Here is a 16,377-nt window from a genome sequence, read left to right on the forward strand (position 1 = left end):
GTGTCCACTCATTCTGTGTCCATCCATCAGTGGAGTCTGTAGGTCTTTCTGCTAGTGCTATGACAGACCTCCAAAGGAGTGTGTCATGTCGAATGTATTCTGGATATAAAGAGAAAATGCACATTTCTAAGGCTCAATGCGGAGTGTCTTGGTATTTTTGCATCAAGTCTAACAAAAAGCTGAATCCCTGATATTAGTAGTCAAAATACTAGGCACTGTGGGGTAGAAGACAGGGCTGGGAGCTTGGGGGCTCATAGTGTTTCTTGATCTAGGTACTGGTTAAATGAATGTATGTTTGTTTTATAAAAGATCATTGTGCACTACACTTAGGGCGCATTTTCTATTTCTTCTCTCCTCCGCACCCCTACACACACACACACACACACACACACACACACACACACACACATACACACACACACACACCACACAACTTTTCTCTCTCATGGGATAACATGATTTTCAGTTGACCAGAGCTAGGAAACTGTGAAATGGTCATTCTTCAGGTTATGACTATAGTCTTTAAAACCATTCCTGTCATGACAGTTATTCTTGAGAGTAGCTATTATGGTGGAGCTAAAATTAAAAGAAAAAAAATGGCTTTTGCTGGTGTTTGAGATAAGGTCTTACTATGTAACTCAGGCTGGCCTCAAACTCACTGTCTACCTGCCTCCACCACCCAAGTGCCAGGTGACACTGCTGTGATGTGCCCCTGGGTCACATGTGCTCTGCTGCTATAGAAAGCTATTTTTTCATGTATATGGGGCTATTTTTATCTTCACTGATTTATCTTTTTAATTTAAGGGATATAATTGAGATTTTTGTATTTTTAAATTGTTTTTTTTTTGAGAATTTCATATTAGTACTCTGCAACAAATAAAGCATATGTACATAATTATGTTTATTAGATATTTAAACTTGAAATTAAGCATGGAGAAGGATTTAGGGAAGGGGACAGTGGAGGAGTAGACTTCTTAAGGAAGCCATTTTATCAGGGTGTCCAACCTTTTACTTTGCAACCCATTGTTGCCATCTACAAAGCTCATACTCCAGGACCCTGAGATTGCACATGCACACTCTCGAGTACACGTGCACACACACACACACACACACACACACACACACACAAACAAAAAACAACCACAATGTTCTGAGTAACTGGTTTAGTGGTTTATGGTTTAATGTTGAGCTGAATTTACAAATTTGCACCTACCCCTGGGGCAGATGGGGTCTGCCAGCAAGTCAGAAAGTGAGCAGTTGGTGGTCAGATCCTGGGGATTTTAACTTCCTGGTTCTGCAGGGGGAGCACAAGTGATGACTGAGATACAGCAGGAGTGCAGATCACTGGAGACAGGGAGGTCAGGGAACTGAGAGGTTGAGTGAGCATTGGGCCAGTTCTGTGTGTTTGTGGAAGTAGCACAGGGTATTGGAAGGCTCTTGGGGAAGTGCAGTGCTGGTAGCATGCCAGGCCTGTAACAAATAAAGTAGACTGCGTGGTGAGCAGTGGGGGATGGAGAACCACTCAGAGTGCCACTCAGTGTGCCAAATAAGCTGCCCACAAGCCTCAGATGGCCCATGCAGCACAACCCCTGGATTCTCGGTGGCATTGTTCCTCCACTTCTCAGCATCCTTCGGCTATTATCTTGATCGATCAAATTCTGAAAGGCAGATACTCCAAGACGACAAGAATTGTATCTTCTTCACTAGAATATGTTTTGCTGCCTACCCAAGAAGTAGACACTGATGGCTACAGTGAAATGATAAATTATGAAGGAACTAGGTAGTGTGGTTATTTTTAAGAGAATATGACGCTGCTTTTATTTTTGCTCTCGTCAACAAAATTTTGTAAGCTTTACTGGAATTTTATTTCTGCCACTACAGGACTGTGCTTTATTAACAGGGATTTCTTGGGATTTCTTTCTAAAACCACCCCTTCAGTCAGAATAATTAATTCTGATTCCTCTCCATTTTCTCCCTAGTTTTGTAGATAGACATTTCACAGAGCCAGTTAGGTTCTATAGATGGAGTTGCCCTGGGGAAGCAGTGATTTGGTATGTTATGTTGTGTCTGGAAAGGCTCTCTCTTGCCTCCTCCAACCCCAATTTAGGTTCACCTGCCTTTTAATTGCTCACTGCCAGCCTGCAGTCTCTCAGTACCAAGAAACTGTCAAGAGGGATTGAGACAGTTTATAAACACTGAATGCTCATGCAGTGTGCCACGTGTGTGCATAGAAAAACTCTGGCAAGGCCTGCATTGAAGCAGTCTGCGGTGGTCTATTTAGATAGTAAAGTTTTAGGACAATTTTTTTTTATTTAGTTGAAAAACAGTGATATTTTCTATGAAAATGTATCATGTAGGAGGAAACATCTCAAAGTAATCACAGGGGAAGCTTAAACCAGGATGGGGACAAAAGTCAGAAGTTGAGCTTTGAAGAGAGGAAAAAGGGCTTGCCTTCTGGGAGGCCGGGAGGCTGCAGGACATGGGATGTCCAGGTTAGGGCTGTTCCTCAGGAGGCTTATGCAGGATGTACCACAGGCCCCACCTAAGAAACATGCCGTTTGTTCTTGCAATTGCTGGAAGCATAGTTTCATCATAACAGAGGCTCCTGGCCTGAAAGTCTGAAGACAGAAAGCCTACCTTAGTTCCATGCCTGTAAATCGGGTAAAGAGTCACCCAGGTTTTCTCAAATATCAGGAATTACACTGATGCATCTTTTCAGCTTCTCTTTTTTTAGTACCTGCCCTCCAGTCTTGTACTTTAAATATACCCCTGCCCTGCCAGGAGAAGGGGAGGGGTTCTAGGACCCTTCTGTCTGAGTGGTGCCTTCTGATGAGTTCATTCCTCGTGCTTATATAACTGGAAGTGAGCAGTGGGTTCTTGATTGCAAAATGATGCGAAAACCCGTTGGATGGTTCCGAATGCATGATTTTGGTGCCCTGTACCAGATAAGCACTTAATTTTTACCCGCCAGGGTTTCCGCTAAAACGGAGGTGGCTGCACTTTAATATCTTGTCTCAGTAGGAATTTTTTCGTTTAAGTGGCTGCATTAGCCTTCCTTTTTTTCTGCAAGTAGGAAATAAAAGCACTCATAGAGTGCGGCAGACTAAGAATATATCATAAAAATAGACACAGTTTTTGGAAGTATGGTCTTAGGTAGGCATAGGAAGTAATGGGTTACTACGCCATTTTCATAAGAGTCTGTCATTCTACTCTGATTTATTCCCGTTCCTCATCTCCTTCCCCGTTCTCTGTTCCTCTCCATCTATTACTTAAGCCTGTATCTTTCCTTAAAATTTGTTTTTTTTTCCTGCATGAAAACAGATTTTACTTTACAATTTTCAAGCAACTCATAGGGAGTGATCTAGAGAATGCCAAACATGTTCTGCTGTGGTTTTCTTTTATTTTCTGAGATTCTAACCAAGCCGGGACCTTACAGTGTTTCGCCCAGGTTTTCTTCTATCAGCATCACAGTTTCAGGGATTTATTCACAACTTTGATCCATTTATGAGTTCATTAGATATGTATCTAATGAAATAGTTGAGACTTCAATTTCCTTGCACTAACATGGGAAATACGTGCAGTCTGAGAAAATGGTGATTTCACTTTCCTTTGAAGGACGTTCTGTCTCTCTCTCCGTGTGTGTGTGTGTGTGTGTGTGTGTGTGTGTGTGAGAGAGAGAGAGAGAGAGAGACAGAGAGAGAGAGACAGACAGACAGAGAGAGAGAGAGAGAGAGAGACAGACAGACAGACAGACAGAGACAGGGAGACAGGGAGACAGAGAGACAGAGACAGAGACAGAGACAGAGACAGAGACAGAGACAGAGACAGGGGACGGGAGGGGGTCGATGGGGTGGCAAAGACAAGCATAGCCTAAGCCATCATACCACTTGGCAATCTTCCTCGTTCAGTTCAGCTTCCCTGTTGTGATTACACGATTTATAAGTCCTCCTTATTTAAACCATTAGTTTCTGGTTTTATTACTGAGTGGTAAGTATGCAGACTCTTCCCAAAACAACTATCAGACTCAGTTACTTGTCTCATTGTTGTGACAAAATACTCACATTTGGGGACCATGTCTTTCTGCCCTGATCATCCTAATCTAAATAGTCACTCATAAACAGGTCCAAATCTTTGTGTCCATGGCGATTTCAAATTCATTATGTTGTCAATCAAGATTAACCACTGAAGTATCCTTGGTCTGTTTGGCAGTTGGTTACTAAAAATGCCACTTGTGAACATCTTTAAGTGCCATGTATGACATAGGAATTATTTTCTCAGTGCTGATGCAGTTATGCTTCCTCAAATTTCTAGTGCCTTAATGACATGGAGAGGAATAAAAAGAAGGTTTTTGTCTCATAAACTTTTTTGGTTTTTGCCATCATTGCTGTGAGAGCCTTGTGAAGATTAATTTTTACTTTAAGTTTTCAGTTGACATCTTTTCTGTGTGGTTCACTCGTGGCTGCTTTACTGTAGGAATGGGCTTTGGGTGAGTTGTTGAAGCAATATAAATAACTATTCACTTAAAATGAAACGAAAGCATGTGTTATAATTCTTGAGCACTCTCTTACTATGCAAATATCATTTTTTTACATTTAGTATTTGAACAATAAGTCATTTCTACTTTCCTTCAGAAACATAGCAAATCCTGGTCACACAGGTTTGGGTGGACCTGAAGCCAGGGTGATTTCTGAAATTTTTAAAAATGTAGACACACTTTAGCTTTTATAAGTAAATTCAAAATATATATATATATTATACTGAAAAAGGCAATGCTATTTTATTATTTTATTTTGTTATTTTTTACATCTTTGTTGTTTGAGACAAGGCCTCTGTAGCCTAAGCAGGCTTCACACTCACTATGTATCCAAGGATGACCTGGAACTCCCAATCCTTCTGCACCACTGTGCCTCCAAATGAGTTTTTAATGAGGCAAAAAATATTAAGGAATATATAAAATATAGAGAAATAGTGAAATCAAGTGTCTCTAGCTCTCTCTCTCCATACATGTGTGGAACAACCTCTAATGCGGGTCCAACCATGATCATGGTGCCACTGATGGGCATCGCACCCTCCTGCTGAAATCTAGGTGCTGGATGTTGCTGGAAACATTTCTACACTGGGATGACTAGTAATAGCACAGCTCTGCACAGACATTACTGCGAGGCAGGCACATTTATTTTGAAATTTACCTACGACATAGATCTTCAGCTCAGGTTTTCCTTCACTGGCTCTCAGAGACCTTTATAGCCACCCCAGTGCCACGAGACACAAATGTGTTGGGAACGGAAGAGGAGTAAGGGGAAAGATTGATTGCTCTTAGAATAGCTTGTGCTGACGCTTTTATGAAAACATTCCAGTCTACGAACTCAGTGCACAGGCTTGTAGGGAGCCCCTGCACAGGAGAGACCCTGAAACTGCAGCCGCCTCCACTCCTGTTTGTTCTGAGAGAAATTGGCTGCTGGAATGATTAATTCCAGGCACTTCAAGCATCATAAAAATTCACATTACTTGTAGTTTTTTTTCCTTTATTCTTCTTTACTGTTATTCAGAGTCGTTCTCTCCTCTCTATTCTAAGGTGTTAATAGTAAACTGCATTAAAATTGCCCCTCAGAAAGCTGTAAAAGACTTTCACCTTTTGAATGGGTTGTATTATTTAATTGTTAATAAAAGCAAGATACCTTTATTTTAAAACAATAAAAGTCCCAGAAGCAAATACACTCTTGTGTTATTTGTCGGCTGCTTATAAAAATTGCCAGGGCTGCTGTAAGGAATGGAAAGATGTGGATTATGTCTATATTTAGTAGGCATTGTGTCCATTCTGGGCCTCTTTAATCTCTAGGCAGCCAAAGTTTAAAGGATTTTCAGGCAAAGTGTGGCAAATGACTCAGCTCCATTGTTCCTAACGTGGAAATGGAATTGGATCTTCAAATCCCTCCAGCCTTCCCAGTAACACTACACTGGGGGAATCTGGGAAATGTGGCAACAAGGTAGAATATTACACAGAATTTATCTCCTGACTATGTACAGAATTACATTGTTGAGATAGTTAAAATACATGCACAAATATAAACCACTTTTAACTTAATATGCATCCCACTCATTTGTTCCTGTCCTTGTTCACACTTGCTTGTTTTTAAATGATATTGACAATCACTTGACATGATAGTTTATTCTATATCCAGGCTTTGGGGTAAATGCTCTGAGAAACACCTTGTCCTATGAATGCAGTCCTTGATTTGTCCTTCCTCCACTGTTTTCTTTACCCTGTAGTGCCATGCTCTGTTCTGGGTCTGTCTAGGACACTTTGCTCTTCCTGTGGGAATCTGTGGCAACCCACATATGTCAAGTGCCCTGTGGTGGAGCTGCCAGAGGTTCAGCCATGTTAGCAGAGGGCAGAGATCACTGAAGGATAGTAGCAAAACTGTTCAAGGGACCAGGATAAGAGCAGGCTAACCTCAGGCAGGACTGACCACCCATACACTCTTTTGATTTTATAGAGTAATACAGTCCAGTACCAGTGTCCTTTGGATCCATGTATTTGCATTTAACTGTTGATCAGTGTTTCCCCTTTGCTCCTAGTGGCTCAAAGCTCCTTTAGACCCAGAGGTCATTACTTAGAAGTAGTGACAGGCTTCCTTGGATGTGCTCCTGGATCTTATTAGGTCCTGGCAGGAATTTCCATCTTCATATACAAATATGTTATCTTCTGTATAGTCAGACATTAAATAAATGGTCATAGAAAAAATGTTATATAAATTGATGTATACTGTATTTAGAGCATTCAAAGGCCTAAGATATACTGTATCACTTGGGTTTCAATAAATAAGACCATTACAAGATACTGATTTTGTTTTCTATTTGTATAATTTTGTGTAGAGCGTTATTTCCAGAACAGTGTTCAATTGGATTCTGTGAAGTAGATGACCAGAATAATACCGAGCCAGGCACAGTGGCATGCATACTGAGGAGGCTGAGGCGGGGTGATTATGATGAGTTCAAAGCCAGCCTAGGCTACATAGTAAGATTCTGTGTACCTCCTGTCCTCCCAGCTAAGTAAAACTACAAAAAAAATTACATAAAGGGCTCATATATAGTATTGGTCAATTTAATTTGTTTAAAAACCATTACATGTAAACTAAATATTCCCTGGTTTTAGGTTTGTTTAGGAGGCAAAATATATTGTAAACATGAATACTTTTTTTTAAAATGTTTTGATTTTTCTCTCTCATGTTTTAATAGTGAAAATGGGAAAATTTAGTGTAACCACATTGGAAAGAGGGACAAAGAAATCCAAGAGTACCCAAGTCTATCCTCCTGGCCATGACATGAGGTTGTATGTATCTAAGCTGCCAAAGCCGAGGTGGTTGTCCTGCCCAGCACTGACCCAGCATTGCTTTGCCTCCACTCTACTAAACAATGGTCTGAGATTTGTTCTTTGACGGATAACAGTAGTCCTCCCACTATCTCCAGAAGCTGTGCTCTAGGTAGCGTATTCATTAGGTAGCATGAGCTAGCTAGCATAAATTATAAATTATTTCTAACTTATGTGAAATTTTGGTTTCATAATGTTAGGATTATCTGTAAAATGAATGATCTTCCTTATCTCTGGTGGAATGAATATAATTTTAGTGCAAGTTTTAATAGTCTATCTTAAGATCAATCATACCCATTTTTACTCATGTTGACGGTGACTCTGTGGTTCATAGAGAACCTACTTCAACCTGTGTGCAGTACCTGGCATTCCATATGTCATGTAGGTTTTATAGATGACTAGTTTTTAAATATACTTTTATTCTTATTTAATATATATTTCTATGTTTCAGTGTGGCAGTTTGATAATATATTCAATGTATAATCATCAGATCAAATTTGTGTGTCACCTCAGAGATTTCTAATTTCTCTTTATTGAAAACATTAAAAGCTTGCTTTACTCAAGATATTGAATATTCTCTAAACTGTAGTCCACTACAGTTGTGCTGTAGGATATCTCATTTACATAGGAGGATTAACTTTCAATGCTCTATGGTACAGCATAAGTCACACTGTGCGTCAGGTGACTGAGGCCTATGGTACCTGGTACAAAAGTGGAATTATCTGCGGACCCTTCCAATCTCATAAGTAAAGCTGCACATAGAAGAAAGTATAATATAAGTCAAGTTCTGGACACTTAGGGCAAGTAATTTGGATATCCAGTTGTCACTCAGTGCTAGAACCCGGGCAGCAACACTTGTCTACCCTGCCAGGGATCTTCCCATTTCTCTGGGTTGCTTTTCACAACATATTCAAGGTTCTTCTACAACATCAGGGACTTTATAGGCCTTCATTTATTTAGAGTTAGGCCACTTTCCTTCAGAGGTGAACATGCAGAAGTAAGGTAAAATCAAGCAGAACGCCAGTTTGTTACACTGCCCTCCTTTAAAAAAAAAAAAAAATGAGCTGGGTGGTGGTGGCGCATGCCTTTAATCCCAGCACTTGGGAGGCAGAGGCAGGCAGATTTCTGAGTTCGAGGCCAGCCTGGTCTACCGAGTGTGTTTCAGGACAGCCAAGGCTATACAGAGAAACCCTGTCTCAAAAAAAAAAAAAAAAAAAAAAAAAAAAAAAAAGTAAGTAAATAAATAAATAATGAAAGTAATCTTATGAAGCAATTATGGGGGAGGGGAGACATCTCTACAAGGGATCTGTGGCTTCTATTTAGTCTATATGGAATTGACATTGGATAGACCTCTATTTAACTTTAGTATGGCCTTCCTGCACAGAGAAAACATTAAGATTTCACTTCTAAATCGTGAGAAATGAATGTTCAGTACAAGAAGAATACCATTTGTATCCACTGTAAGGTGTAACTGACATGGTCAGTGGTTAGTACCTAATAGCAGAAAGAATCTAGATCAGGTGGTTAAAAGTTCAAATTTGTGTAGTAACACACTCACAATAGAAGGATAAAATGAAAAACATTAATGGATTTTTAAGACCTTCACTTGAGTGAATATAATGACTTTAAATCCATATTCAATGATGTGTTTTTTTTTTAATGTGACCTATTTAAACTGACAAAATTTATATTCTTTCCAGAGGACTGCCTTAATTACTGACATATATTTTTTCATAAGGAAATTATGTTCAGAATGTAATTCTGGAACTTCCAGGAGTAAGGCCATGTACAATGATACTGTTTCTAAGATAGCATCTCTCCAGATTTTCCTACTAACAGGTTCATATTTTTATAACTGGGTTGCCTTGGATTTCAGTAAAACATCCGTCTTTTTTTCTTTTTATTTGAAATTCACCAAATATTTAATGTCTAGTTTGTATATCTGAAACTACTGTATGTGCTTAAGACAGTTGCAGCAATTCAAGTGGACAACAAAACCTTTAATTTTTTTTGAGATTATAATTATATCATTTCTCCTCTTTTCTTTCCTCTCTCTAAACTGTCTAATATATCCTACCTTTCTCTTTTTCAATTTATGCTCTTTTCTTAAATTAATTGTACTTTCACATCTATGCATACACATATACATGCATATAGCCATATATCCCCAAATGCAACCTGATAAGTCTCTATAGTGTTACTTGTGTGTATGTTTTCAGAGATGACCATTTGTTGAGGTCTCATGGGCTCTCCCTTTCCATGTTAGCATGTCTGCTACTGTCCTTGCTCACTCACAGTGTTATGTTGGTGAGACTTACGGTGCAGCTTTTGACAGTATTAGGAGACAGTTTCTTAGCAAACTTCTTGATCCTCTAGTTCTTACTTTCTTTCTGACTTCTCTTCCCAAATGGTCTTCCAGCCTTAAGTACAGGAGTGTATAGTAGATGTATCTATTGAGAGTGGACTGTATGACTCTATTTTTGATTCTTTCTGGTTGTCTGTGATGGTCAGCAAAACTTTAAAAGTAGGAAGACGTGCAGTGATCACTGGCAACAGTACAGCATTTAAAGTAGTTTAAGGCCTCTTTCTCTTCTGGGAATGGCTCACTTGCCACATTTAGTTCCTAGGAGTCAGGGGTGTCTTCTCCCACCCTTGTGATTGCTTTGCAACTGAACAAATGTGGCAGAACTGGAATTGGAGTTGGGCTAATTGAAATATAGAAGCCAGAGGAGCAGTGATAACTTGATCTCAAACAGACCAAGAGATGGATTCCGGTCTAGAGTATAGGATCTCAGAAGGTGAGGACCTGGTCAGCAAGCGAAAGGAATGCAGGTGCTAATGCTACCCAGTCTAAAGCTGGTGGACAGAAAGCAGTGATGAAGGTAGATATTCAGACCCTTGTTTTCATAAACTGGTTGGGTGAGACATCCAGTTTTATTGATTTGGCATAAAATTATTTAAGAGTGAGCTTCTCTTTGTGTGGAGGCAAAGCTGGGACAATGAAACCCTTCTGGCAGTAGCAAACTCTCGCCTTTTTCAGGCTGTACATTCACTTAAGAATATAGTCTATGTTGTGTATGTAAGTGTGTGCATGTGTTGGTAAGACAGACAGTAACTGATCGTGACAGAAGGCCAAGCTCTTCCTCTTCCCAGTTGTCCCGCAACACTATGCTAAGATGTTCTGTTTCACGGGCTGTGGATCGTCCTACCCAAGACTCTCAGGGGCTGCACTGGATGATAACCAATTGTTAGTGTTAGTAGCAATGACATCACAAAGCAAAGTAAAGAATCAATAACAACTCCTTTTCATAAAATTCAATACTTTGGTACTTGTTCAAAGGGAATGAAATACTTATGCTCAAAATCCTGCTATTAGTGAAAGTTAAGTTCCTGACAGAGCCAGATTGTCAAGCTGTTGCATTGTATAGTTTTCGTGGTGGTGCCCTTGTTGTGGTGGGAAAGTGGTTGAGGGCTAGCACTCAACATGTGTGGTCAGATATTTTGCATAATGTTGAAATTTTATTCTTGAGCATGTGAAGGAGCCACTTCTTCAATGGCTCTGAATGTCAAGTTTTCATTTTTGTTTATAGTATTTTACAGTTGAAAAGGGTGAATATATTTTATATATTCAGATTCTCAGGAGTTGTTTTACAATTTAGAGGCTCATGTTCTCCCCATCCCAACCCCCAAGACAAGGTTTCTCTGTGTAGCCTTTGCTGTCTTGTAACGCATTCTGTAGATCAGGTTGTCCTTGAACTCACAAAGATCTTTCTGCCCCTGCCTTTCAAGTGCTAGGATTAAAGTGTGTGCCACCATCCAGCCCAGGCCTGTGTTCTTAGTGACACTTATGTCACAATTGGATGAAAATAGGGTTTTGTTTTTTAAAGCACCGTTCATGACAGTTCTTCAACCATGCATTGCTAATACCCTGCATTTCATCAAATCTGAAAATATTATAGCCTGAAATCCTGCATTTTTATTCATAAAAACATGAGTTTTAACTTCACAGGAAGAATGAAGCTCACATATTGTAGCTAGAATGTTTTAATAAATATTAAATTACAAGAAAGGATACTTTTATGTTAATTTCAAGGCTTGTGACTAACAACATCTTCAGGTCAGGGCATATAGTTCAGTTGATACAGTACTTGCCTGTTAATTGCACAACCTTGAGTTCCATCTCTACAGCTACATGAACTGTATACAGTGATACATGCTTGAAATTCCAGCAATTGGGAAATGGTATGAAGATCAGAAGTTCAAGATCAACTTCAGCTCAATAGTGAATTTAAGGTCAGCGTGGCTACATGGGACAGCGTCTCAATAAACAAAACTCTTCAAAGAGTATCATGAGTCTCTTCCCTTTTTAAAGCACCCTTGTCTTTTGTTGCAATTGTGAGTGCTGGGAATAGTGAGGCAGAACGTAGGAGTTTTGTTGCTGACCACGTAAAAAGTAAAGGAAACCAAATGGATAATGAATTTATCTCTCCAGCAGGATAAATACAGACATGTGCTTCTGAAAGAATCCCTCCTCCTCATTTACCTACTCTGTCTAAAAGTAAAATTATGAACTTGATGCTGAACTTGAATCACACCAGGAAGTGTGCATATCTATTATAAAATTCTCATTTTAGTGAAAGCTAGAATTTAGTTATATCATCATTTTTTTTTTTTGAAATGTCAAAACATGCACCCGGGAGAGTTCAGAATGCCTGATGATTCACGGGAGATACAGAGCTTAATGACTGGGTGTGAGCAAACATGTCAGCGAAGGTGCAAAACTGCACTGCTGGAAAGTGAGCTATGGTGGACAGACCACGGGAGACTCTACACTTGCCTCTTGCTTTCTCTGACCTTCTGTACCAGAATAGAGCCAGTCCCGTTTCTTACTTCTCTCCAATAGAAGTGACAGACATCAACCTTATCTTCCGTGTGTAGGCTAAATAAGAGAGAATGGCTTTCACCTTTACTTTCCTGACTCTCTCCTGTGGTGCCTTTATGCTAATGTTACATGACGGGAATGAGGGTTGGCACCAGCCAAGCTAAGATCTGAGACCCACAGCTTAGCCTTTTGAACAACTGAATGGTGCCAATCAATATGGAAACTTGGAAGAATATGAGTTCCTAGCCATGACTGATACCTTGATCACAAGGTGTTATTAATTCCAGGGTCAAAAACAAGTGTATATGGTGTTCTGCTTCTACTCTTGTGATGGTTGACACATAGCAGTAGAATGCTAGTACATGAGTATAGTATTTTGCTTAAGCCACTAATAACAAAATACACAGACTAAATTTACTGCTTCATTCAGTTCTGTAAGTTTGATGTCTACAACCACTGTATCAGAGGCATGTTGCGTGTAATAACAAACAAACAAACTATGCTTCCACCTTTCCCAGGACTGTAGCCCCGAGCTCCTGGCTTAGCTCCAAGCTGCCTGCTGGCTCCCTCTGTCAACTTGCTTGGTCCTCCCACTTAGCTCAGGATTGATCAGAACCAACATCCAATCTGGGAGATCTAAGAGTTGCTGTCCATACTCCACCAGACCCTCCTGGCTTCTCTCTTTCTCTGCCCACTTCAGCTCTGAGGAAGAAACACACTAGGCAACTTTATTAATTTAGAACTTGTCAGGTAGCACAGTTGCTGCGTGCAGAATCTCCTGCCCTAACCTTATCAGCTGACCTATATCAGCTAGTCTATATCAGCCAGCCTCTGCAGACCTCTTTGGTTAATCACCAGTGGTGGAGGCTGCAGGTTCTAATTTCCCCAAGATCTTACATGACTGCTACTTTCTCCTTGTTCCAAAGCCTGGCTGGAAAAACAAACAAACAAGCAAACAAACTAACAAAAAACCAATAATAATAATAAAAAAAACCTTTCTACTTCCTCACATCTCTCCTTTGTCCTGGGACCTGGAAGTACCACCTTTACCCTTCGCCCAACAATTGGCTTCCGCCTTCTTTATTGACTAAATCCAGAACCAATTAGGGAAACAGCACCTTTCCCTACAGAGGCATGTTTATCCTGTGACTTCTTTCCTTGGCATGTAGATATCAAACGTGTCTTTCTCTCTCCACACTTTTTCTTGCATGTGTGTCAATGACTTGATTTTTTTCTTTTTGCATAGACACAAGCCATATTGGATTAGAGCACCCTGCTGACCTTGTTTTAATTACCTTTAAATAAAATTCTGTCTACAACTATAGTCACTTCTGAAGGTCTGGGAATGAGGACTTCAGGATATAACATTTGAAAGGCAAATTTCATTTACAAGCTCTGTCAATAATCGTTGGCATTACAAAAATTAGCAAGATAAGTGTAGTGGCACTTGCCTCTCATCCTAGTGTTGAAGAGGCCAGGGCAGAAGGATTGCTGGAAGTTCATGATCAGCCAGAAATTCATGGTCATCCTGTTCTACGTAGCAACTTCAGTCTAGCCATAGAAACAAAAATTAAAAAATAAGTAAAGGTAAATCTGTAATTATTTTTATCTCTATGGCTAAAACCATATAAAAGTTATTGTCTGTAAACATCTTGTCCTTACTCATTTTCCTTCCTTTATAAGCATATAATTACACATATTTTATATTTCTGGATGTCACGTGGTTAGCACCTATTTGCATATCCTTACCTCGACAATGAAATTATAAACCTTGTAAGCCTATGTCTTCCATATGCTTCACATGAAACACTTTTCTTGTTTAAGATAATGGTAATAAGTGCATTGCCAAAATTTGGCATAATCTTTTGTATTTACTTGTATGTTGTTAAATAGCTAAGAATCAGGACTTGCTCAAGGCTTGAAGAATTTCTAGATATACTGTTTTAGACTGTGTAGACTGCTATTTGGCAATCCAAAGGGACTGATGGCCTCTCCGTGCAATGCATCCACTTCGTGAACACACTTCTTTTCTCCCAATGTGCATGTGCATGCACACACAAAGACACACACATGTGTGCACACATTGTTTTTTCAATTACTCCAGGAGAGTGCAACAGAGCTTGACAGTTATGAGCTCACAGTTCTCAAAACATGGATCTGGGGATGTCCTAGACTTCTCTCAGCAGACGTGTAAGGTCAAATGTATTTTTCAACAAAACTAAGACTATTTGCCTTTGGGAAACCAGCTGGTAAAAGTTGTGTGTATGTGTTGACATGTGTTGTGTCATGAATGCAAAAGAAATAGTCCAGCAGCGTGACTGAAGTTTGAATATCTCAAGGCAGTGGTGCTCAACCGTAGAACCTGTTTTTGTATTTTTATTCCTCATTTGATAGGGGTCATAAATTTGATGTGTAAGGTTTCAAATTTCCTGTTGCACCTAAGCTTAAAACAATAACAACAAAACACTGCCATATGTGAAATTTGGGTGTGATATTAAAGCCCGTATTAATAGTTATTTGAAGAGATAATCAAGTTATGTCCTTTATATACTTGTAAGGTCAGATGTAAAATGGATTCCTAGTTTCATCATAATTTTATTTTCCTGAGAAAATGTAGCATATTTACATATTTTATTTGAAAAATATGGTAAGCAGGCAGAGGAAGGCAGAGCTGAGCAGGAGATGAAGATTTCTGTAAGTTCCTACTGTTGGAGGAACAACAGTCACGTAGGAATATGGAGAAGAGTTGACCACATAGGAATCACTTTGTCCCTAGGGGTAAACTATAGTGACCTCATGAGCACTGGTAACATTTGGATTCCTGTCTCCAGATGTTCATCCTGTACAGATTTACTCATATTGAGTGAGTCCAGGTGTAATGAATATTCCAAATCCCAGCACGACAGAGGCTGAGTGAGGCAGAAGGATCATGAGCTTTAAGTCAGCCTGGAGTACAGAGTGAGAATCTGCCTCACAAAATCAACCGACTCAAAACCCCCAAATAAAATCAAATACTAAATGAAATGCAATGCTTTTTACTTGAGGTTGAGACATGGAGTTTTGCTGTTCTGTGCCAACCCTACCATGCTCAACATGCCACTTGTGAATTCTGCTACTCTCTGTAGCTCAGTCAAACACCAAGCCCATGCAAACTACAGAAGGCACTTGAGGTGGTTTTCCCCTAAATGCAACTTCATATGATCACGGTTTTTAAAAGGAATCAACACATAAGTAAAAACAAAAGCTTGATGTCATATTATGCTGCCAAATACGACTTACTGATTACTTTACTTTTGGCTTTCTTGTAATTTATTTTTATTATTATTATTTTTCAACAGATCACCAGAAACTGGAAAGGGAAGCTAGAATCTGCCGTCTCTTGAAGCACCCCAATATTGGTGAGGAAATGTTTTCAGATATCTTAATATGGTATATGTGATATGAAATATGATATATATTATGTGTTCTGTATGGAACTACAGTAAAACAGCTCATTTCAGTAACTAGTATATTTACAACTGGTAACAAATGGATTCTAGTCTCTTGATCATGGTTACATTTTATCTAGAAGTTTTCATATACATATACTTATTAAGTCATCCTTTTTTGATACAATTTGTGAAGCAAGAGTGAAAATTTTTTAAAATTTCAATTAATTAGCTTAATCTTTTCTGTGTGTGTGGAAAGGAGTATAGTAATAAAATAAATGTTGCACGTTTTCTGTGGTGTTAAAGATGGACTGCACGTGAGACAATGAGCTTGCTGCGTGTAATTTAGAAATTAAAATTAGGTAATTTCTGATTATCTGTTATTCACTTTATTGTAACTACATGATTTGGAGTCTGATATATTAGCTATCAGTTTTCCTCTGGAGGCCTCTGAAATAAAAAGGACAATCTTTTGCCTAGTTAGAAAAGGAGTTGGAAAAGTTAAAAAACAAACAAACAAAACAAGCACATGGTTTTAAAATTTGTACCAATAGTTTTTCAAGGAGTAGCATTTCTGTATAGACAGTATAAAAATATATTTAAAGTCATGTGAAACGTGATTGAAATCTGGAAAAGAAAAAGAAAAAAAAAGCTCAATGTTTGGTAATGTTGGGAACCACAGTCTGTATGTGCAT

The 16,377-nt window shown here is 39.1% G+C and overlaps 1 protein-coding gene across 11 annotated transcripts in view; it reads left to right on the plus strand.

Annotated features, from left to right (window-relative positions):
* The window catches only part of Camk2d (calcium/calmodulin dependent protein kinase II delta), a 246,679-nt gene that overhangs the window by 68,985 nt on the left and 161,317 nt on the right, over positions 1 to 16,377 (plus strand). For all 11 annotated transcript variants that reach the window (XM_034501223.2, XM_034501227.2, XM_076933223.1 and 8 more), the window contains exon 3: positions 15,593 to 15,652. In XM_034501223.2, the coding sequence (XP_034357114.1) occupies positions 15,593 to 15,652 (60 nt within the window). The remainder of the gene's footprint in view (positions 1 to 15,592; positions 15,653 to 16,377) is intronic.

Source organism: Arvicanthis niloticus, chromosome 4 (assembly GCF_011762505.2).
Source record: "Arvicanthis niloticus isolate mArvNil1 chromosome 4, mArvNil1.pat.X, whole genome shotgun sequence".
NCBI lineage: Eukaryota > Metazoa > Chordata > Mammalia > Rodentia > Muridae > Arvicanthis > Arvicanthis niloticus.